Here is a 24,525-nt window from a genome sequence, read left to right on the forward strand (position 1 = left end):
TCTGATGAGTCTCTCTTGTCTTTTTCTCCCTAATATTCTGCTATGGATCCTGATATTTTCTTCTCATTCTGCCTTGCCTCCCCCTACCCCAACTGTTGTGAGGATGGCTTTTCTATGGAAATTCTAGAGGAAAACATTTTTTTGAGGTAAATATTCACTAATGTATGGCATACATCTGGAGAACATGATGAATTTTTCTAAGAGCATTTATTCCACACATTCTGTGCAAACATTCTGGTAGGGCACACATATTAGGAATCACATCCTGATTTGTGATTTAGGAAGGAGGAGTATTATAACCATATCCTCTTTGTTCAGTGAAGTGGTAGCAGACAGAAATCATCTTATGTCAAATTGGTCAGCACTCGAAGCTTTTTCTTTCACCCAGTCCCAAGTTCAGAATGAGTTGTCTCAGATAAACTCCAGAATTGGCATACTGACTTAATTCACTGCACTGCCCTTAAGATTAAGGATTTTCTAATGTTGATTGGTGTTTGTGAGCTCCCTCCTTTAGGAAAGCACACCCTCACCCGCAGCTGATGTCAAAGGTTGCCATATCAGTGGCAGTTTGAATAACATTAACTTAAAGCTTAAGTAAGACTGGGATGAACTGGTGTTTATGGAGCAGAAACCAGGCCAAGTTAATGTTAAGCAAAGATTTGTGAGTTAAGCAAATGTTAAAGAAAAACAACCCCTGGACAAAACAAAACATTTGAACGCTGCTCTGTGCCCAACAGTATGCCCAGAGTTCTCATATATGTTTAATCCTCATGAAAACCTTGTGAGGTTGTAAGTGGTAGACTTTTCATCATAGAGATAAGGAAACAGAGTTCAAAGGGGGTGATTAGTCAAGACCACAACAATTAAAAAAGCTAAGGCTCAAACTCAGATCTCCAGACTTCAAGTCTGGGACTCTCTACACAGAAGGAAGCTGCTTTATCAGGCTGAGATATGAGATTCTGCCTCCATAACAGTAATAACAGTCAGCCTGGTACCAGCTCGATTTAATCAACTTAAATACTCTTATCGCTAAGACTTAGTTGGTTGTTCATACCATTTATTTGAAAATATTCATAACTTCCCAATATCTCATACAGAGTGGAAGCTTATGAGCATTTCCTCTACTGAAGATACGTGAACGGCTTTTGTGATCCAACTCGGCAGTTGTAAACTCAGAAAGTTCACCTTCGAGTTGAATTTTCCTTTCTTTCAGAAGTGCAAGCCTCTTTGTCACCCTGAGGTGCCATATGCCTCTTTCCTGTCTGCTTTATTATTTCCAAAGAGGAGAAATGGAACTTCTGGATTCATGATTTAAAATCTGAAAAGATGAATGTGTTAGTATTTCCCTCAGGAACCCTCATTCCTGCTCTGTCCCATTTGGCTCTCATAGTATCTTGGACTTCTACATTGCCTTAGGCTAACTTTGAAATCTAATTAAACCTTAGGAACAGGACCCTGGGGTCAGGCAGGATGGGAGAGTCATCATGATTTTCTTTCTGTTGAGCTGATCCCTTTCAGATCTTTATGAAGAATTGGGAGCAAAACAAGTTGGGGTTCAGATTCACCTCCAGGGCATGGTCACCACAACCCAGAGGAATTCACAGACATACTATACGCTACATACAACTGCAGTATTTTTGTTTCCCTCTCTAGTCTGGGACACAAGAGCCAGTGTGTAGGTTAGACTTATAGTAGTATACCGTTCTCATGGAACAGTTGTTTATGAGCTGATTTGAGTTATCATAAGAGCATAGAACATCTTAACCAAAGTACAGAATGCCCTTGGATATGGCTACCAGAACTCGTAATTTCCCACCCCTGTGATGACCAGACAGACCCTGTTAACACTGGATGGGAAAGAAAAAAGAGAAGTGGTTTAGAGATATCTGACTTCCTCACAGACTCTGTCTATGCCTGCTGTCACCTCTATCTGTCTGAATTTCAACCTCTGGGACCCTCATCTTCCTCACGTTAAATGTTAAGAACGTGCTCCTGGGAGATAACGCTGTCCTTGTCATCTACAGAGGATGGTTTCACATGAGGATTCACTGTCGTACATTTAGTAGGTGGTTTGACTACATTTTCCAGATAAGACATATCCTTGATCAAAGACTCACATTTCAAGAGCAGGATGGAGTTCATAATGTACAGGTAGATCCGTGAAGGTTTTAGTTGACTTTTACCAGATCCTTACTGCTTTTCTTCTGTTTTTCTCTCTTCCTCCCGAGTAGTTAAAATGGTAGCCCTCTTGCTGGCTCAGCTTCCTCCTCATTCAGAGGAAGGAAATTTATATGGAACTTTCCTACATTAACTGATAATGCTCACTGTAAAGAAATCTTTAAAACCTAGCCTCTCCGAGTAGTTGTATATTATGACATCTGTAGGTGAATTTGTATCTTCCATATAAAAAGTATTTTCAGATTAGAATTTTGTAGGACTTTAGGAAAGCTTGCTTTGTGTTCGTTAGTTACCTATGTAGTAGATGAATTAAATTACTCTTTTTTTTTTTTAATGTTTTTTACCAACTGGTTACTTTTCTCAGTAATTAGAAATGCTGTTTAGTACTTAAGTGACATCCCTCTGTCCTTTGAGCCCAGCATTAGTTTAGGCAGCAGGAAGTACACTTTTAATGAGGACTTGCTGACTGAGTAAGGACCAAGTACAAATAGCAGTTGTTGAGTTATTATTTACTTTTCTTCAAGGATCACCAGATTATTGAGGTTTTTGTAGCTAAAATATAGGTTAAGGTAGATAAATGAGTAGTCTTCATATTCTTCCCCCCAAAAAACTTTCTGTAGTCACCTTGGATTCTTTCTTCTAGCTTCTCAATAAATTGTCCTTCACTTGAGTAAGACTTCGTTGGCTCAAATGCCTGCAGGCTCTTGGGTGGCCAAGAAAATGACTGCACATAAGCTTCTAAGTGGAAATTATTAATTTATATAATTTTCATAAAAGCATAAGTGAATGAAGGTTTCTTTTTCCTGTCAGAACTGCTTAACTGCCAGTAGCATCAGCCATGACTGAATCTTTGGGCCGAGAAGATGATTTCCCAACAGGCAGATTCACAAAGTGCTTGTGGAAGGTGCTGTCTCTGGCATCTGCGGATCCCTAAATTTCCTTTGGAGACCAAGATGCCGTAGAACCTCTGGTTACAGTAGTTCTTGTCTTCAGCTGGAGGTTCAAGCTCTCTTTCTAAATTAGACACTTTCTTGAGTCCTTCCTAAGGGTAGGAGACAAGCTCATTCAGTCCTTTGCCAACATTCATCTCCTGGCCATTCACCAGGCTGAGGGAATGTTCACTGTCTTATTCTATTCCAGAAGAAGCCATGTCTTTGGGAAATTAGTGTTTAATTTCCAGGCCCCAAGGTTACCTATTTTACTAAGCCAACTTGACTAATAAAGGAAATTCATTAACGACTAAGGTGAATAAATTCAGCTTTCGATTTCTTCTTCTCTGTGACTGGAATAACATTAGCTATGTGAGGAAGTCCTTAAGCTATCATAAGTTGTTGAGACAAAGTAAGGACCCACTAGATTCTGATATTCAGGGTACATATGTGATTCTTGGGCTTCCCAGATGGCTCAGTGGTAAAAAAAAGTATCTGCCTACCAAGCCGGAGACTCGGGTTCAATCCCTGGGTTGGGAAGATCCCCTGGAAAAGGAAATAGCAACCTACTCCAGTATTCTTTATTCTTGCCTGGGAAATCCCATGGAAAGAGGAGGCTGGTGGGCTGCAGTCTATGGGGTCACCAAAGAGTCAGACACGACTTAACAACTAAACAGGGACATGATTCTTACGGCACTGTTTGAATGAATGTGATTTCTGGATCCTGCCCCAAGACCGAAGTCAGGGTCCACTTGGGGTCTAACCAGCAATGTTTCTTTGACTGATATGATTCAGTAATTCTGATCATAATGGGATCATTGGGGTAGCTTTCTGCTCTTCTGTCTTTAAAAGCACTTACTCTCTGGCTTAATTACTGCTAGCTTATTTACTCATCTTCTGAAAATTACCTGTTGGTTGTTAAGTCATTCTTCCTATTAGAAACAGAAGCTTAGAAATCCACTACCAGTATTAAGCAGTCCGGTTTGAAGAAGTCAGATAGAAAGACAGCCTTTCTTTCATAGCAACATAACTTTGTTGCTGCCTCAGGAGCTGCCCATTATAGAAACCAGTAGTACATGGCTTTCCTTCTGTTCATAGAAATCTGGTGGCGTTCTTGCATCATTAAGCCCTTCAGCCCTTGAACCTGCTGCAGAGCTCTCCGGCCACTCCAGCCTGTGCAGCTCTCCTTCTCCCCAGATACTGATTCCTGTGTAGCTCAGCTGTCTGGGGGCCTTTGCACACTGGCTGTGGCCCAGGTCTTCATCTGTCTTCCCTGTCCGCTCCTTTCCAAATACCATGTGTAGGTATTTGAGGAAGTGGGTTCTTGGGTCATTCCCTAGGAGTAGGGCTAAGTCTTTTGGACTTAAAACCATGTGAGTGGCCTGAAAGGAGTGGTCATACCTGGAGGAGGTGCCATCCAGTATCAAGTAAACAGTTAACTTCAGGCAGTTTGGATCCAGGTAAGTAACTGCTGTATGTCTCTCCGTGGTACCTTTTGATGAGGACAGTTGTAGAATATCAGACCTTTGGAATGTCCAATTTCCAAATGCCTTCTGTCCAGGTGTTTTGCAGATATACCAAAGAGCTCTAGTGAAGAGTGCAGACCAGACCTCTGGATTTATAGCAGGGTACAGGATGGGTGTGCTTTTACTGCCTTTGTAGCAGCTTAGTGTTTCCTGGTAATTATAAGCACTCAATAAATGTTTATTGCTGCTATTATCATTTTTAGCATTGTTATTTAGAATTTAGTGTGAGAAGTTAGTGTGGAGATTCCTCAGTTGAAATAAACTCAAAATCTTTTATTTTTAAAAAAATTGTGGAGAGTTATTTCTCGGCTATAAACATATTGCCTCTAGAATTAATTCTTTCTATAGCTTAATCTTAATTTAGTAGTGTGACTTTAGTAATTACTTTCAGCCCTGGGGGTCAGTAAGTAGACTGTTTCTCATTAACTTGTTAGGGCACCTGAAATGTTTTGCCTGCCCAGGGTCCACTCTAGTGGACTAAGCAGTTAGAAATTAGAAAGGAGGGTTGCTGATAGATCATTTCTTTTACACTGTTGCTGAAGTTCTCATTATGTAAATTTGTGTGTGTGTGTAAATTCTTTCTTTCTTTCTTTTTTCATTTTGTTTTCAAATATCCTATGAGGAGCTCCCCTTCTTGAGTTCTAAGACTGGTGTGGACACTCTTCATGATACTTAACATGGGTTTTCTATTTCTTAGTTACACTGCATGATTCTTCCATATAGTCCTTCCTTCTCCTGGACAAGAGACCCTTCTAAACATTTATACCAAATGGTGTTTATTTTCTTGCAGTTGAACTGGCAATGATCATGGACCGTTTATATGGTGGTGTCTGCTATGCTGGCATTGATACAGACCCCGAGCTGAAGTACCCCAAAGGTGCCGGCCGTGTGGCATTCTCCAATCAGCAGAGTTACATCGCAGCCATCAGCGCTCGCTTTGTGCAGCTCCAACACAATGACATTGACAAACGGGTAAGCAACTGCTTGGGGTATCATTGCTATGGGAAAGAAATGAAAGCTATTCCATGGGCCTCTGGGGAGAAAATCACCTTATGTGGCATTAGTCCATGAGTCCATCTAGGCTGCCTGAAAAAGAGAGTACCCTTGGTATTTAAGGCGTTAATGAACTTTCAGTTTCCTCCATCCCTGGGGCGATGTCACACTTATGAAAGTAATGCTGCACAATTTAGTGAAGCAAACCAGTGCTCTTTAAAAGATGGTGCCAGGACTTCCCTGCTGGCCCAGTGGCTAAGGCACTCCAGTGCAGGGGCCCTAGGTTCCACCCCTGGTCAGGGAACTAGATCCCACGTGCCACAACTGAAGATCCCGTGTGCTGCAAGGAAGTCCTGGCGCAGCCAAATAAATAAATATTTTGGAAAAAAAGATGATGCCAACAGCACAGTAACAATGATTGAGAGCCTGTTTGACCCATGTGGTCCTCTTAAAGAACTTGAACTAACATTTAATGTTAACATTCAGGAGTATACATAAAATTTTGAAGTTCCCGTTTCTCTTAAACTTGCAAGATCGTATGTGATAGCAATTGCTGGAGCTATTGATAGCAGTAGCTGCTTGCTGTCCCCTCTAGTCCCCTCTACAACTCTCTGTCTTTCTCCTGCTCATAGCAAATAGACATATCCATTATCTGTCTCCTTGCTCATTGACGTTGCCTGCCTGGCCAGTCGAGGCACTCAGATTTGCTGTCATCCAAACAGGAGACAGTAGAGCTGGAGAGCATTGGTGTGCTCATTTGGGTTTGGGGACAGACGTAGGTTTAAATCTTTAAACCCCAGTTCTGCCACTATTTGGAAGCTTAGGGGACTAGAAGGAGTTAGGAGCTAATCTGAGACCTGATTGATAGAGTAATGGAGCAAGGGGGAAAACATCAAGCCTTAAACACCTCCATATGCAATTGTTCAATGGCTGTTAATGCTTCCAGTCAAGGCTGTTTTGGGGGCATACACTGGAGGGGAATAAATAAAGTAGTAAATGTGTTTTCTTACCAGGTGTCAACTCCTCTCTGTGGTTGACTAACTGGTTTTGTGTAGCAGACCTAAGTGTGTTAGGAGGTGAAAGTTTCAATGGGTGATGGATTTTTTTTAAAGTCAATAAGATAACATTTTCTTTAAGACATAGATCAAATTACAAAAGCCAGTGCTTAAAATAAACAGTCTATTTGCTACGTCTCTGGGATCCTTAAAAGTAAGTAGTGGTGGTTTGTTTTTTAATTAAAATGAATAATTGTTTTACAAAACTGTGAAACACTCTAAATCAGTGGAAAGTCAGGGGTGATAAAGATTCAACTCCATTCCTACTTTTGAAGCGCCCACAGCACCCCTTTGGTAGCAGTAATTCCCCTACAGACTGTGAGCTCCGCAAAGCTGGGCATGGTGTCCGTCTCATTCTCTGCTTCCCCACTGCTTAATGTGTAGATACTGTTGTTGTTTAGTCACTCAGTCGTGTCTGACTTTTTGCGACCCGTGGACTGTATCCCACCAGGCTCCTCTGTCCATGGGATTTCCCAGGCAAGAATACTGGAGTGGTTTACCTTTAACTTCTCCAGGTGTAGATACAGTAGGTGCTTGGTAAACCTTTGTTGGATTAACAAATGGTGCTCTGTGGAGGGTTCTGTTAACTTCGGCTGCTAGTGGACTTGCTTGTGCCTCTATGTTTGTGAATCTGGAACCCCAGATTGCATTACATTTAGACTGCTGTTGCAGTCAGTGGTGAATCCCAGGCAATAAACTTGACCTGAAAAGCGCTTGTGTTCTCATCTGTATCCAAGTAGCTTTCTTTTTGTTCCCCTCTGAAGCTAGGAGGTGTGAGACTGCTCAGGAGGTAGGTCCTAAAGATGATAGAAGAAGATTCCACTTTTCCTTTGCCCCCACCCTAACAACCTCCTGTCTTACTCCTTCGTTAGAAGGAAGTGCATTTACTCCAGGGTTTATGGTATTCTTTGAACTCCTTTAAGAATCTGGAAAGTTCAGGCAGTATTTGTTTTATTGCCTACCTCTGCTCTCACCTCTGCTATACTCATGCCCTCAGCATTGATTCCCGCAAGACTTAGACCTAGGTAAGGAAGAAAGAAGTGATGTTTCTTTTGTTAGCATAATCACAGGCCATGTTATAGAAAAGTGTTTGGCTCATCAAGCTTCTCAGGAACACCACTGACTGTTTCTGCTCTTTGCATTTGGGTTACCTATACCCTCCATACCTTAGGATGGTCCTTGATAAACATTTAGGGTAGCAGCCAGTTGTAATAGAAGGAGTATGGAGTTTGGAGCTAGAACAGATCCTAGTACATTTAAACCTCTGCTGCACCAATCACCAGACCTCTGGTGACCCCAAACAAGTTACTTAATGCCAAGAGCCTTGGGTCCTCATCTGTAACCCCTGGGGAAAGTCTGAAGATTAAATGGGATTTGAAGATTGAACATCCAGAGTCATATGGCAGTTAAAATGTTTACCTGGCACTTGCTGATTTGACAGTATTCATCTTGCTGGAAGTGTACTTACACTGATGTTGTTAATATTAAATGGCTTGAATTTTATCATTGCTCTGCTGAAGATGCAGTGAAAAGTTACACTGGTTAGTGAAAAGAGCCCTGGGCAGAGTCAGATGGTTGGGTCTAGATGTGGTCCTCTTCCCAGCAGGCTGTGTGATTTTGAGCAGGTCACTCAAAGTCTGAGTTTCAGAATAAGGACAATAATAGTAATAGCTTTGTGTACCCCACTAGATTGTTGAGAAGCCCAGAAGAGATACTGAAAAAGAAAGCAGTACATAGTGTGACTCACTGGGCAGGTGTATAGTGGGACTGTTGTGATGCCACATGGTGTCAAAAGGGATCTGTTGGTTCCTTCAGTGGCCTGGAATGAGAATCATTTGAGTGGGAAAACTGAAAATTACTGCAACTGATGGATTCCCTTCTCTCCCTGTCTCCCAGCTCCATCTTCATGCTCTTTGTTCGCGCTGACCAAGGTGCAGACCATATTCTTTACTATGAGAGATGGAGGCCAGCTTCTGTCTTGAGTGGGGCTCCTTTTCACTGGTTTTCTGTGAATATTGCACTCCCTTCCCCCAAACATTACTCTTTCTTCTCGTTTTCTTCTTGCTTTGAACATAGCCAGCAATACCTTTGAGCTTCCCTGGTGGCTCAGACAGTAAAGAATCTGCCTGCAGGAGACTCAGGTTAGATCTCTTGGTCAGGAAGATCCCCTGGACAAAGAAATAGCAACCCACTCTAGAATTCTTGCCTGGAGAACTCCATGGACAGAAAGCCTGGTGGGCTGCAGTCCATGGGGTCGCAAACAGTTGGACACACTGAGTAACTAACACTTTCATTTTCAGTAATACCTTATTTTGTTGCCTATGGTACTCTGAGTCTCTGTTAACTGCACCCTTTGCTGTAGAAGCTTTTTTAGGTTGATTTCACTTTTATGTTTATGTGTCTTCTAAAGGTTGATTTGAGCTTTCCAGAGAGTTCCTATTTTATAAATAAGCAACATTAGTATTTCCTTGCCTGAGAATATAAAATATGCCAATATGCAACAGTTATAGAAACCGTCACTCCTGTAACTTCTGACACTCTCATCTCTACTGTCATCTTACTCATCCATGTCACCATCTTTAGGCAAGTTCAGTTCAGTTCAGTCACTCAGTCGTGTCTCACTCTTTGCAACCCCATGAACCGCAGCACACCAGGCCTCCCTGTCCATCACCAAACCCATGTCCATTGAGTCGGTGATGCCATCCAACCATCTCATCCTTTGTTGTCCCCTTCTCCTCCTGCCCTCAATCTTTCCCAGCATCAGGGTCTTTTCCAGTGAATCTGCTTTTCATATCAGGTGGCCAAAGTATTGGAGTTTCAGCTTCAACATCAGTCCTTCCAGTGGACACCCAAGACTGATCTCCTTTAGGATGAACTGGTTGGATCTCCTCACAGTCCAAGGGACTCTCAAGAGTTTTCTCCAACACCACAGGTCAAAAGCATCAATTCTTCTTTGCTCAGCTTTCTTTATAGTCCAACTCTCACATCCATACCTGACCACTGGAAAAACCATAGCCTTGACTAGACGGACCTTTGTTAACAAAGTAATGTCTCTGCTTTTCAATATGCTGTCTAGGTTGGTCATAACTTTTCTTCCAAGGAGTAAGCGTCTTTTAATTTCATGGCTGCAGTCACCATCTGCAGTGATTTTAGAGCCCCCCAAAATAAAGTCTGTCACTGTTTCCACTGTTTCCCCATCTATTTGCCATGAAGTGATGGGACCAGATGCCATACTCTTCGTTTTCTGAATGTTGAGCTTTAAGCCAACTTTTTACCCTCCTCTTTCACTTTCAACAAGAGGCTCTTTAGTTCCTCTTCACTTTCTGCCATAAGGGTGGTGTCATCTGAATTTCTGAGGTTACTGGTATTTCTCCCAGCAATCTTGATTCCAGCTTGTGATTCATCCAGCCCAGCATTTCTCATATAATGTACTCTGCATAGAAGTTAAATAAGCAGGGTGACAATATACAGCCTTGACGGACTCCTTTTCCTATTTGGAACCAGTCTGTTGTTCCATGTCCAGTTCTAACTGTTGCTTCCTGACCTGCATACAGATTTCTCAAGAGGCAGGTCAGCTGGTCTTGTATTCCCATCTCTTGAAGAATTTTCCACAGTTTATTGTGATCCACACAGTCAAAGGCTTTGGCATAGTCAATAAAGCAGAAATAGATGTTTTTCTGAAACTCTCTGCTTTTTCGATGATCCAGCGGATGTTGGCAGTTTGATCTCTGGTTCCTCTTCCTTTTCTAAAACCAGCGTGAACATCTGGAAGTTCATGGTTCACGTATTGCTGAAGCCTGGCTTGGAGAATTTTGAGCATCACTTTACTAGCGTGTGAGATGAGTGCAATTGTGCAGTAGTTTGAGCATTCTTTGGCATTGCCTTTCTTTGGGATTGGAATGAAAACTGACCTTTTCCAGTCCTGTGGTCACTGCTGAGTTTTCCAAATTTGCTGACATATTGAGTGCAGAACTTTCACAGCATCATCTTTCAGGATTTGAAATAGCACAACTGGAATTCTATCACCTCCACTAGCTTTCTTTGTAGTGATGCTTCCTAAGGCCAACGTGACTTTACATCAGGATGTCTGGCTCTAGGTGAGTGTGAGTGATCGCACCATCGTGATTTTCTGGGTTGTGAAGATCTTTTTTGTACAGGTCTTCTGTGTATTCTTGCCACCTCTTCTTAATATCTTCTGCTTCTGTTAGGTCCCTACCATTTCTGTCCTTTATTGAGCCCTTCTTTGCATGAAATGTTCCCTTAGTGTTTCTAATTTTCTTGAAGAGATCTCTAGTCTTTCCCATTCTATTGTCTTCCTCTATTTCTTTGAATTGATCGCTGAGGAAGGCTTTCTCATCTGCTTGCTATTCTTTGGAACTCTGCATTCAGATGCTTATATCTTTCCTTTTCTCCTTTGCTTTTGGCTTCTCTTCTTTTCACAGCTATTTATAAGGCCTCCTCACACAGCCATTTTGCTTTTTTGCATTTCTTTTCTTGGGGATGGTCTTGATTCCTGTCTCCTGTACAGTGTCATGAACCTCCATCCATAGTTCATCAGGCACTCTGTCTATCAGATCTAGTCCCTTAAATCTGTTTCTCACTTCCATTGTATAGTCATAAGGGATTTGATTTAGGTCATACCTGAATGGTCTAGTGGTTTCCCCCACTTTCTTCAATTTAAGTCTGAATTTGGCAATAAGGAATTCATGATCTGAGCCACAGTCAGCTCCTGGTCTTGTTTTTGCTGACTGTATAGAGCTTCTCCATCTTTGGCTGCAAGGGATATAATCAGTCTGATTTCGGTGTTGACCATCTGGTGAAGTCCATGTGTAGAGTCTTCGCTTGTGTTGTTGGAAGCAGGTGTTTGCTATGACCAGTGCATTCTCTTGGCAGAACTCTGTTAAGATTTGTCCTTTTTCGTTCTGTACTCCAAGGCCAAATTTGCCTGTTACTCCAGGTGTTTCTTGACTTCCTACTTTTGCATTCCAGTCCCCTATAATGAAAAGGACATCCTTTTGGGGTGTTCGTTCTAAAAGGTCTTGTAGGTCTTCATAGAACCATTCAACTTCAGCTTCTTCAGCATTACTGGTTGGGGCATAGACTTGGATTACCATGATATTGAATGGTTTGCCTTGGAAATGAACAGAGATCATTCTGTCGTTTTTGAGATTGCATCCAAGTACTGCATTTTGTACTCTTTTGTTGACCATGATGGCTACTCCATTTCTTCTAAGGGATTTCTGCCCACAGTAGTAGATATAATGGTCATCTGAGTTAAATTCACCAATTCCAATCCATCTTAGTTTGCTGATTCCTAAAACGTCGATGTTCACTCTTGCCAATCTCTTGTTTGACCGCTTCCAAGTTACCTTGATTCATGGACCTGACATTCCAGGTTCCATTGCAATATTGCTCTTTACAGCATCAGACCTTGCTTCTATCACTAGTCACATCCACAACTGGGTGTTGTTTTTGCTTTGGCTCCATCCCTTCATTCTTTCTGGAGTTATTTCTCCACTGATCTCCAGTAGCATATGGAGCACCTGCCGACCTGGGGAGTTCATCTTTCAGTATCTTATCTTTTTGCCTTTTCATACTGTTCATGGGGTTCTCAAGGCAAGAATACTGAAGTGGTTTGCCATTCCCTTCTCCAGTGGACCACATTCTATCAGACCTGTCCACCATGACCCGTCCATCTTGGGTGGCCCCACACAGCATGGATTAGTTTCATTGAGTTAGACAAGACTGTGGTCCGTGTGATCAGATTGGCTAGTTGTCTGTGACTGTGGTTTCAGTCTGTCTTCCCTCTGATGCACTCTCTCAGTGCCTACTGTCTAACTTGGGTTTCTCTTACCTTGGATGTGGGGTATCTCTTCACCTTTTAGGCAAAAGGTGGTTTTTTTAATTTTTAAGGTAAGACTTTTAAATTTAAAAGGTAAGACTTTATACCCTTTTGAAGTATAATTCATATACCATACAAATCCAGCACCACAGTTCGAAGGGATCATTAGAGGCAGGGAATCCTACTTATTAACCTGTGCTCTTCAAAGTCACAGTAACAAGGTAGGCTGGGCTGTTGCAAATTTCTGCCCCCTGCTATGTATTAATTAAGGTCCCCCAAGAATATGTCACCTGTTGTAGTGGGCTGATAAATCTACACATCAGCAAGCTTTATGCCACATTTGCACAGCAGTGAGAAGACTCCAGAGGTGGAAGAAACTCTAAATGGTGGTTCTTTACAGCAGGGTTCCCCACCATCCAGGCCATGGACCAGTACCTCCTGTCATATCAGCAGTGGCATTAAATTAGAAACAAAGTGCACAATAAATGTAATGTATTTGAATCATCCGAAAAGTATCTCCCTCACCTCAGTCCATGGAACAATTAACTTCTACAAAATGGGTCCCTGATGCCAAAAGAGATGGCGACCACTGTCTTACAGATCAGGACTGCTGCCATGATCTTGACTCTGCCACTGTGCCCAGAGGTCTGAATGGGAGTACTTTGCACATGGGTGACACTCAGTAAGCGTGTAGAATAAATTAGGATGATATGTGAGGGAGCAGGGACTGGGAGTAACCCTGGAAGGCTGTCAGTGATACTGGCGTGAGTCACTGGCATCTCTCACCTGGACGTCTACAATTGGTTCCTCATTGGTCTCCCCAGTTCAACTTTAGCCCATCTCCAATTCATTCTTTGCATTAAAAACTAAAGCACTTTGGGCTTCGCTGGTGGCTCAGTGGTAAAGAATCTGCCTGCCAGTGCAGGAGATGTGGGTTTGATCCCTGGTCTGGGAAGATCCCACATGCTGCAGAGCAACTAAGCCCATGATCCACAACTACTGCGCTTGTGCTCCAGAGCCCGGCAACTGCAGGCACTGAGCCTGCACGCCGCGGCTCCTGAAGCCTGCTCACCCTAGAGCCCATGCTCTGTGATGAGAGAGGCCACTGCAGTGAGAAGCCCGTGCCCTACTAGACAGTAGCCCTGCTCAGCACAGCTAGAGAAAAGTCCATGTGGCAACAAAGACCCAGCACGGCCAGAAATAAACAAAAAATGAAAAAAAAAAAAAATCTAAAGCAGTCTTTAAAGAATCATGATTTAAATCACATCTTTTCCTCCCTTAAACCTTTTGATTATGTTCTACTGCCCGTAGGTTCGAGGTCAAAGTCAGTTAACACTGCCTACATGACCTTCCGTGTACTACATACTGCCTCTGCTTCAGCTCCCGTTTCCTCATCTGGGTCTTTTTCTCGTGTTTTACAGGGTGATTATGGATAGTTACCTCTTCCTGCCTAAAACCCACTTTTCCTTATTTGTGACAATTTTAGGAATCCTTTCTTCAGTGGTGTTTACAGCTTTCCCATAGATCATTGTCATAATCCCATCTGTTATTCCTTTGTGGCATTCAGTACCTCTATAATGAAGCAATCCTAAAGGAAATCAAATCTGAATATTCACTGGAAGGACTGATGCTGAAGCTGAAGCTCCAATATGTCAGCCATCTGATGTGAAGAGCCAACTCATTGGAAAAAAAAAAACCCTGATGCTGGGAAAGATTGAAAGCAAAAGAAGAATGGGATGGCAGAGGATACGATGATAAGATAGCATCACTGACTCAATGGACATGAATTTGAGTAAACTCTGGGAGACAGTAGAGGACAGAGGAGCCTGGCTAGCTACAGTCTATGGGGTTGCAAAGAGTCAGACACGACTTAACAACTGAACAACAAAAACGAAGCAATGCTTTGTTTAATGTCCATCTATGCGTGGCAACCCACTGCAGTATTCTTGCCTGGAGAATCCCATGGACGGAGGAGCTTGGTGGGCTACAGTCCACAGGTCGCAAAGGGTCAGACACGACTGAGCGAGTTCACTCAGTCGCTTCCAGACCGTACAATCAGTGAGGGCAATGATTGTGTCTCTTGTATTAACTCCTGGATACTCAATAAGTGACACACAGTGGACCCACATTAATTAATTATATTTGAATGAATGAATGCTGATGACTTGAGAGCTTCCTTCGGCCTGTCCAGCTGTCCACCAGAGGGCAGTCTGCACAGCTTTCTTTTTTTACTTAGTTAAGTGCATTCACTTGAATTAATAAAGATGTTTAGGTTTTGCTGTTTGCATATCAAAAAGTATTCTTTAACACTTAAAGTCCATTAAAGCTGGACTTTAACTTGGGCATGACCTCATCTAACCGGTTTATTTACAGCAGAAGAGAGCCTAGGAGAGGCTTGGAGACAGACTCTCAAGACACCTGTCATTAATTGACATGAGAGCTGCCTCTGTTCATGGAACTCCCTTCCCAAACCTTGCTGTTCATCTAGGGTCTACTGTTTCTTTAACCCCACTTCTTTCTTTTCACACAAACCAGGGTAGGAACTCCTGAATTGTATTATAGGTGCTTTAGTTTTATATGTGTTTCCATAGTTCATGTAACTTTTCAGCTGAACATACACTGCACAGAGCCGGACACATCTGGAGTCTGCTCTCAGGGTTTGCCAGTATGTCTATAAGTTATTTTGAACATTAACAAAAGGAGTTTGAAATTTTGTGTTGCAGTTGTCCTGCTTTTATTTTTTGTGTTGCCTTCATGTAAACCTTTTTTCAAGTCAGTATGAGCCAATGCAGTTCCACTGGACTGTAACATTTAGTGAAACTGGCATTTTCACTGTCATAATGACCCTTGTTATTGATCATTATTATAAATGAGACAAATGCAATTCATGCTTCAGTTTTTACTTCAAAGGAGATGTTAATAATAGCTTGAAAAAAGTCCTTTAAGGCTTATATTTATGCATACTTTATGGCTAAATGTTTACCAGTTATCAGCCAATTGGTTATCTGTCCCTATGGCAACAATATGAAGGTAGTATGATACCCAGCACAGGGTTCTCAGCCTTTCTTCGCCTTGGCATACACTCTTATGGGTAACAGAGGCTCCCTAAAGCTAATGGGGGGTATTTATGTATCTAAGGGGGAAGGTACACCTCACACCCACTCGTGTTCTCACCACCCACAGAACCACGCTATAGTGAAAAAGTGTCCCGGCTTGGAAATTGGGAGATCTGTTTATACTCCTGTCTCTTCTCCCAGTCACAGTGTGACCTTGGGCAAGGTACTTAACATTTGAGAGGCTTTATTTTAATGATTTTACTGTCCCAGGATAGTAAGAACATCTAGCCTAAAATCTTCGGTTTATTACACAGATAAACATTGAAGGTGAAGAAGTGCTCTGGAAAGTTACGAGGCTATACAGATGTTGATTTATATTGTTGCTGAACCTGGCCTGTTTGAACAGAGCTTTTATCTCCTAAGCATATGTCCAAGGCTAACAGTTAATTCTTTTTTCCCTTTAAAGTTCCTGCTCAGTTCCACTAAGAATCTTTAATATAAGGATAATGAAATAGTTGAAGTTGACACTAAAAAAAAAAAAATTTAACAAAAGTGACAATCTACAGACAGACTGGTTAGATGTTAGTCAAGACAAGCATGTAGACACTCAAGTTTCATTTAAAGATGTAAAGACCTGGATGCATTTTCTATTTAAAGGATTGAAGGTTTTTCCTCTTTTTAGTCTAGAAAGAGGTATTTCTATCAGCATCTTTTCTCTGGTAATACAAAGATTTTGAGCCTGAAATTGTGTAATGTTAGGATTAAATTTTCCTTACGTTCTTTTGAACAGTGTTTCTGTGAAAAACTAGGACAGTTTAAAGTGTTTAAGTACAACAGGGGCAAAAGAGGGCACCTGTAGCCATTCTGTCTGTTTTAATGGTATTTTTAGAAGTGATGCCAAATGAGCACTTAAGATTTGAAAGCTCTGCTAAATCCAGTTTTCTTTGTAACTCAAGTCTAGGTCACTTACATATGAAAGATTCTGCAGTGTGAAAAATGAGACCGTTAGAAAATGGGCAGTCTTTTTACATGGCCATTTTTCTGCCCTTTGTCTATTCTCCATGGTCCTGAGAAATTTGTAAGGATAGAATCATTTGAGTCTCCCTTAATCTAACAAAAACATATGATTTGATTTATGTGAACTATTTCTTTATAAAAATCTCAGGGATTCCACCTCAGCTGTTGTTTAGTACCACTTGATCACGTTGTTGCCTCAGAATTTCAAAGCCAAAATGTTTATAACTTAAAATACATCATGCAGTTGACATTGAGTATCATTTACCAACTCGATCTGTAGAGCCTTTTTACTAGTAGAAAGGATACTAGACTAGAATCAGCTAATCTGAAGTTTAGTCTTAACTATACTTACTTACTGTATACCTTGAAGGAAGGACGTGCGTGTGTGTGTGTTAAAGTGGTTTTGAAGGCTGTAAAGCACTCTGTCAATATACAGTCACACTGATAACACATTAATTTACATGAAATCATAAATGACTAGTATTTGAGCTCTTCTGGAAGATCATTAGACATCTGGTTGGAATTTCACATGATAAAAAGAGTTAAATATTTCAGGCAAGGTAAGGGTAAAGTTGGTTAGTTATTTGAGTTTTTGAAAGAGGAGGAGGAATTCTCACTAGGAAGGTCTTCCCTGCCCAGGAATCTATCCCTAAAATTAGTTCTTAAAATCATCATTTTGTACATTGTTCATAAAACATGAATCCATTGTATTTTTAATATTTATTTTACCAAAAGAAATCCTTTTCTGAGTCAAATGGGTTTGGAAATGCTTTCTTAAAGGATGTTAACTAGGCCGGTTTACTCTGGGACTTCTTGGAGTCTTTTATATACTAATCTTCATAGTGAACACACCCAAGAAGGAAACAATATGCAGTTTTTCACAAATGTTTTGATCATACAACTCTTCTAAAATGTATCATCTTTTGGGAATAATGTTCTAGGGGACCCAGTTGAGTAATTACAGTATTTTCAGCTTCTTTTCTTTCATGCTCAAATTCAAAAGTTTAATAAACAGTTGATTGTTTTTCCTTGGCTCTTTTTCCAAGTTTGTTCCTCACACATATAGCTTCTTTCCTTGTTTTCTTATTGTGGTGACAGAACACATGAGATCTGCCCTCTTAACAAATCTCTACATGTGTGGCACAGTACTGTTAACTGTAAGCCCAGTATTTTACTGAACAGATCCCTAGAGCATTTTCATCTTGTATAACTGAAACTTTATATGCTTTGAACTGCAACTCCCCAGTTCCCCTTGCCCCCAGTCTCTGGCAGCCACCTTTCCACTTTCTGCTTTCTGTGAGTTTGACTACTTAGGTAACTCATATAAATGAGTATTTGGAATCATTCAGTATTTGTTCTTTTGTGACTGGCTTATTTCACTTAGCATGTTGGCCTTCAAGTTCACCATGTTGTCACATGTGAAAGGAGTTCCTTCCTTGTTAATTCTGAATAATATACCAGTTTATGTATATACTACATTTTCTTTGTCCATTCGTCTGTAAGTAGACATTTCAGTTGCTCCCACACTTTGGCTGTTGTTATTAATGCCGCAGTGAATATAATATGCAAATATCTCTTCACGATCCTGTTTTCAGTTCTCTTAACTACCCAGAAATGGGATTGCTGGATGGATATCTTTGATCTACAAAGGTTGGGGTTGGGCAGGCAAACAGCAGCTGCATATTCAAGGATGCTGGGGAGGGCACTGACAGTGTGATCAATATTCCCTTTAGTATTTCTAGTTTTTCATCTTTTGATTATTTGAGATTATCTATTGTATCTTTCTTATATGTAGTCCCTATACAAAAAGGGAAAATAGTTTTGAAATCAGTATCCCATGAGAGTTGGACCACAGAGAAGGCTGAGTGCCAAAAAATTGATGCTTTCAAACCGTGGTGCTGGAGAAGACTCTTGAGAGTCCCTTGGATAAGCAAGGAGATCAAACAAGTCAATACTAAAGGAAATCAACCCTGAATATTCATTAGAAGGACTACTGCTGAAGCTGAGGCTCCAGTGCTTTGGCCACCTGACACGAAGAGCCAACTCACTGGAAAAGACCCTGATGCTGGGGAAGATTGAGAGCAGGAGGAAAAAGGGTTGACAGAGGATGAGATGGTTGGATGGCATCACCAATTCAATGGACTTGAGTTTGCGCAAACTCCAGGAGGTAGTGAAGGACAGGAAGCCTGGCATGCTGCAGTCCATGGGGTCACAAAGAGTCGGACACAGCTGAGTGACTTAACAGCAACAATACCGTTGGGAAATAATGTTCTTTGCCTCTATTTTAGTTTAGTGGAGAGGACCTGGGAATCTGACTTTGTTAGCTAATCTGGAGCTTTCTGATACTTTTATTTAAGGAACATTGTGATAGTTAAGCCACAGCACAGGAATATTTGCTTTCAGTAGCTTATTTTCCAAACAGCCAATTTTTTATTTAATCAGATGTTATCCACTGCACCTTTCTTTGCAAGCACTTCAAGTTCTTCACATATTTAATCATTTTTTCTCTCTTCACCTAAAAACACATTGAGCCTAATTTTAGCTAAAGACTGTCAAAGGCTTTGTATTTTTAGCCTTCATGAAGATTAATCTGACCCAGTAACCACACTAACACAGTGCTGATAATACTACACCTTGTCCCTGGCCACAGCTGGGATAGGTGAGATGACTCAACACCAAAGAAGTGAAGGCTCTGACAACCTGTTCCCAAACTATGTCAGCTTCTAACCATAGTCTGGAACTCCCACAACCCAGCCTTTAATTTTCTGCTGTTACTGGTTCTTGCCTTGATCTGGCTTTAAAGTCTCCCAGCAGTAGCTGTAGCTATGTTTGATTTGACCCTTTGAAAGGAAGCAATACCCAGGAGTGAGTTCAAACATTGTCTGAAATAATACCACATGGGCTTATTTTGAAGCACTAGGAGTCTCAGAACCTTTGACTAGAAAGTTTTTTAAATAGAGTTTGGGTCATCTAAAGAAAGAGAGAGAAATAATTCCTCTTCTCTGAACTGCGTGGGACATTTTTGTCTTGTCTCTCCTTCTGTGGTCTCAACCCCTCATCTCTTCTGTCCTTCACACTCTTTTTGTGTCTTCTACCATGGAATTGTGATCATTTTTAATATAACTGTTTAGAGTGATTAAATGTTCTTCTTTCCTTCCCATATTTGAGTATAGAGGTTGTTTATGAGATTATTAATGGAAAAAAGACAGCCACCATTTTTTAAAGTATTTACCTCACTAAGACATTCAAGTTGTTTGACCCCATAAGACAGGGTTATCAGTCAGTCAGCAGTTTCTTGATGAGTGCTTCTTCTTATTTGGAAGAGCTGACCCAAACCTCTAATATAGTAGGGGAAACTGATGCCTGCAAGGTTATGATATAGCCAGTTAATGGATAGAGCCAGAGGGCTCTGCACTTCTACATCCTGAAGGGTTGAGGGGGTGGTGATGCCATGGCAGTCATGCATTTCACAGATCTTTAATGATTTTCTTACCCTTTGTTCGCCACACTGGGAGATTTATATTGGGCTGATTTATATTCTCGCCTCCAGCCCCACTCCCAAGCAGCATGGAAGGAAACCAGAGTAGAGAGTGAATCTATGGATTGTGTAGGATTTTGTCAGCTGGACCTTCTTTGTTTCATGGAAAAAGTTACCTTAAGGCCGAACAGAACGCTCACAGATCTCTGTGTGCTCTGTAGACATACACAGCATAGGTGTCAGCATTCGCACACGTAAGTATGCCTAGTGGTGGGACGCGTACAAAGATATTTTAAAACCTTTCGTCCCCTAGCACTTAAAAATATGAAAAATGGTCAGTCCCATCCTTTGAAAAGGGAAAGAGAAGATAAAATCTAACCCATTTCCGCTATGTTTTCCTTCAGTTGCTCAGTTGTGTCTGACTCTTCGCGACCCCATGAATTGCAGCACGCCAGGATTTTGGAGGCCCCCAAAATAAAGTCTGACACTGTTTCCACTGTTTCCCCATCTATTTCCCATGAAGTGATGGGACCAGATCCATGATCTTCGTTTTCTGAATGTTGAGCTTTAAGCCAACTTTTTCACTCTCCTCTTTCACTTTCAACAAGAGGCGTTTTAGTTCCTCTTCACTTTCTGCCATAAGGGTGGTGTCATCTGCATATCTGAGGTTATTGATATTTCTCCCAACAATCTTGATTCTAGCTTGTGCTTCTTCCAGCCCAGCATTTCTCACGATGTACTCTGCATAGAAGTTAAATAAGCAGAGTGACAATATACAGCCTTGACGTATATTGCTATTTGGAACCAGTCTGTTGTTCCATGTCCAGTTCTAACTGTTGCTTCCTGACCTGCATACAGGTTTCTCAAGAGGCAGGTCAGGTGGTCTGGTATTCCCATCTCATTTTCCTTAATCTACCCCATATTTCTACTGAAATTACTAACTGTGAATCTGCTCTATCTGGAAGGTTGTGGGTAAGTTTGTTGCTAAGGAAAAGCTATTTTCATGTTGCTGCTTTAATTTCCTAGGCATCTGTCGTCTACTTTCAGAACAGCAGGATTCCAGTTCATAGTCAGTTAAAAAACTAAAAATTTATCTTTAAACATTCTCAGTATTGCCTGCCAGTGGAGGAGTTTCTTTAGCAACTCTTAAGACACTGTGTGTAGTGGGGAGGATGGTAATGAGGTTATTGTGGATTTTAGACCTGGAAAGATGTATTCTGTGACACATGCCAAGAAGATTAGGAGCACATTATGTTTAAAGCATTGGTTGTTGCTATTGTTACGTCACTAAGTGGTATCTGACTCCTTTGTGACCCCATGGACTATATCCTGCCAGACTTCTCTGTATACCAAATAAAATGGTCTTTCCAGGAAGCATGGTGCTCCAGATGATAAGAAATGGCCTACCTGACTTCTGGGCAGGCCTTCCAAGACAGTTATCCCGATTAAATTATACCTTAGTCCTCTTCACTTGGCCTCTCTCTCCAGTTTGTCCACTCTGACTCCATTATCTGAAATCACTGCTGCTCCTTCTCTACTAGACACCTGAAAACAAGCCTTACCTTCCTTGGGATGGCTGAGTATCTGACAGACTTAATTTGTTTTTTCCCGTCACCAAAGGGCAGATTGCAGCAGGGTCCATCCTGTAACTGTTCTTAACATAACCTTTAACACATAATTCAAGCTGAGCCTGACCTTGGCTAATGCCTTCTTTCTCATTTCTGCAGCCTTTCAGGTCCAAGGAGAGAGAACTCTGGACCTGTTACTAGTTTATGGTCTCCTTGGGTATCACCTCTTTGCTACCAAGAGCTATTAGTCATTGCTTTTACTTTGGGAGGTCATTTTGTTGACTGATATCAAGACTACAGACTGAAATATTTTCCCTAGTTTGTTAGAAGCACAGCAGCATTAGCATTGAGATCAGTTTATTATTAAAGTATGGCTTCCTCCCATCTATATCACCCTGCATATATTATTCCCCTTGTCCATCTTCCTATAGCCATTTATCCAGCATCCCACATCGGTGTTCCTTGTCCTTAATAGTTACCCCTCATCAATAAGTTGCACATGTTCTTCAGCATCCTTGGGCATGCTCATCTCCATTAGGTGTGTGTATGAACTCGAGCATTTCTCTCTGCTGGAAGTTTTCATTTCCTGGTCCTATAAACCTTTTTGAACAATAAGATCAGCTTGGTGATTTGATTGGCTCTGTGTCAGGCTCTAGTATTTGAACTTTAATGGTAGTGTAGATCAGTAATATGATTCCAATATGATTCCAGCAGGTGGGTGTCTCCAAAATGCCATAGCTTAATGATACCTTAATGGTGATTTAGGTGGTTAACAGAGAAACCTGTTTTTATCTTACTTAAAGTTTAATTTAAATTTTGTTTTATTTTGGAGGATAGTTGATTTACAGTGTTGGAGAAGGAAATGGCAAATCCACTACAGTATTCTTGCCTGGAAAATCCCATGGACAGAGGAGGCTGGCAGGCTACAGTCCATGACGTTGCACAGAGTCAGACATGACTGAGCACGCACACACACGCACACACATTGCTGATGTACAGTGCTGAGTTAGTTTCAGGTGTACAGCAAAGTGATTCAGTTATATATACATCTGTTCTTTTTCTGTTTTTCTTTTAATAGTTATGTATTGTGTATTGGCGAAAAATAGAATTTAGATAGTCAAGTAAAACATCAAGTAATAGTACAGACAGTGTTTGGATACGGCAAACACTGCAGATGGTTGGGAATGCCTTTAAGAAGCTCTCAAATAGACCATAAACTGTTTTGAGGGAGAACTATGTCTTATTCTCCATTATATTTCAGTGTTTAATACGGTGGCATACAAGGAATAGGTGGTGACTTAGTCGCTAAGTTGTGTCCAATTCTTACGACCTCATGGACTGTAGTCCACCAGGCTCCTCTGTCCACAGGATTTCCCAGGCAAGAATACTAGAGTGGGTTGCCATTTCCTTCTCCAGGGGATCTTGACCCAGGGATTGAATCTGGGTCTCCTGCACTTGCAGGCAGATTCTTTACCAACTGAGCTACCAGGAAAGCCAAAATAGCCTAGGTGCTCCATAAATATTCATCAAATAAATTAATCCATTTGGGTGAAAATAATTACTCTTCTTTAACTTAAGGATCACCTAACTACCAATGTCCTTCATGCAGCTACTTCTCTTTGTTGGTACATATTGTCGGAGATACCATGTGACTGGTACCCTTTGAGAGGTTATGGTGGTCCAAAAGTCACATCCTTTACTTTTCAGCTTTATTCAGAGTCTTATTTAATGTACTAGTCTCAGAGAATATGATTATCTAGCTTTTAATCCAGTTTAAAAATTATTTGAAGTTGCAAAATTATGAAGGGTCTTTGAACGGTATTATTAACAGTGGTAGCAGGCAGACACATTTTGAAGGAGGTGACAGAAAAACTGTCCACTGCATTGTCTTACCTGCAAGACACCTTTTACCTTACTGTAAAGGACGTTGGTAGTACCCTTTGCTTGAGAGGGGAAAGAATAGATAGTACATTTTAGGAAGATTTCTGGCAAAAAATATCAAAATTCAAGATGTCTAGCACCGAAAAGGAAAAATGTCTGCTTCATGGAAAAGTAACTTATGAGAAATCTGTTATTCCTTAAAGAAGTTGATTAAATAAGGCATCAGTATGTGCCTGTGCCTGGTGCCTCTGGACTGATAGGGCTTTCTGACACATCTTTGAGTATTGTGTTTACTGGATCCCTAGACCCCCATGTGGTGAAGAATATTGGTGCCAAGCTCAGCTGGAAGCCTGAATACACAGAAAGGTGCAGTGCAGTTCAGTTGCTCAGTCGTGTCTGACTCTTTGCGACCCCATGGACTGCAGCACACCAGGCTTCCCTGTCCATCACCAACTCTAGGAGTTGATCCCATGGATCGCAGCCTTGTCTAACTCAATGAAACTACAAGCCATGCTGTGTAGGGCCACCCAAGATGGACAAGTCATGGTGGAGAGCTCTAACAAAATGTGGTCCACTGGAGAAGGGAATGGCAAACCACTTCAGTATTCTTACCTCGAGAGCCCCGTGAACAGTATGAAAAGGCAAAAAGATAGGACACTGAAAGATGAACTCCCCAGGTCAGCAGGTACCCAATAATGCTACGGAAGGTGCAGTTTATTCATAACTGCATTTTCAAGTATCAGCACGAATGTATTACTTGACCTAATGTTTGTTTAGTGTTCTTCAGTTTACAGTAGGTGTTTGTATCCATCATTCCACTAGATCCTAATATCCCCCTGCTGTTGAAATCCCTGCAAATGAAGCACCTGCTGCTGCTGCTGCTAAGTCGCTTCAGTCGTGTCCGACTCTGTGTGACCCCACAGACGGCAGCCCACCAGGCTCCCCTGTCCCTGGGATTCTCCAGGCAAGAACACTGGAGTGGGTTGCCATTTCCTTCCTCCA

General features: G+C 41.4%; 1 protein-coding gene across 1 annotated transcript in view; it reads left to right on the plus strand.

The window, feature by feature from the left end:
- CPEB3 (cytoplasmic polyadenylation element binding protein 3) overlaps positions 1 to 24,525 on the plus strand; it is a 158,330-nt gene that overhangs the window by 119,329 nt on the left and 14,476 nt on the right. The window contains 1 exon segment of the mRNA XM_010842220.1: positions 5,424 to 5,605. Coding sequence (XP_010840522.1) covers positions 5,424 to 5,605 — 182 coding nt within the window.

Source organism: Bison bison, unplaced genomic scaffold, assembly GCF_000754665.1.
Source record: "Bison bison bison isolate TAMUID 2011002044 unplaced genomic scaffold, Bison_UMD1.0 scf7180017864172, whole genome shotgun sequence".
NCBI lineage: Eukaryota > Metazoa > Chordata > Mammalia > Artiodactyla > Bovidae > Bison > Bison bison.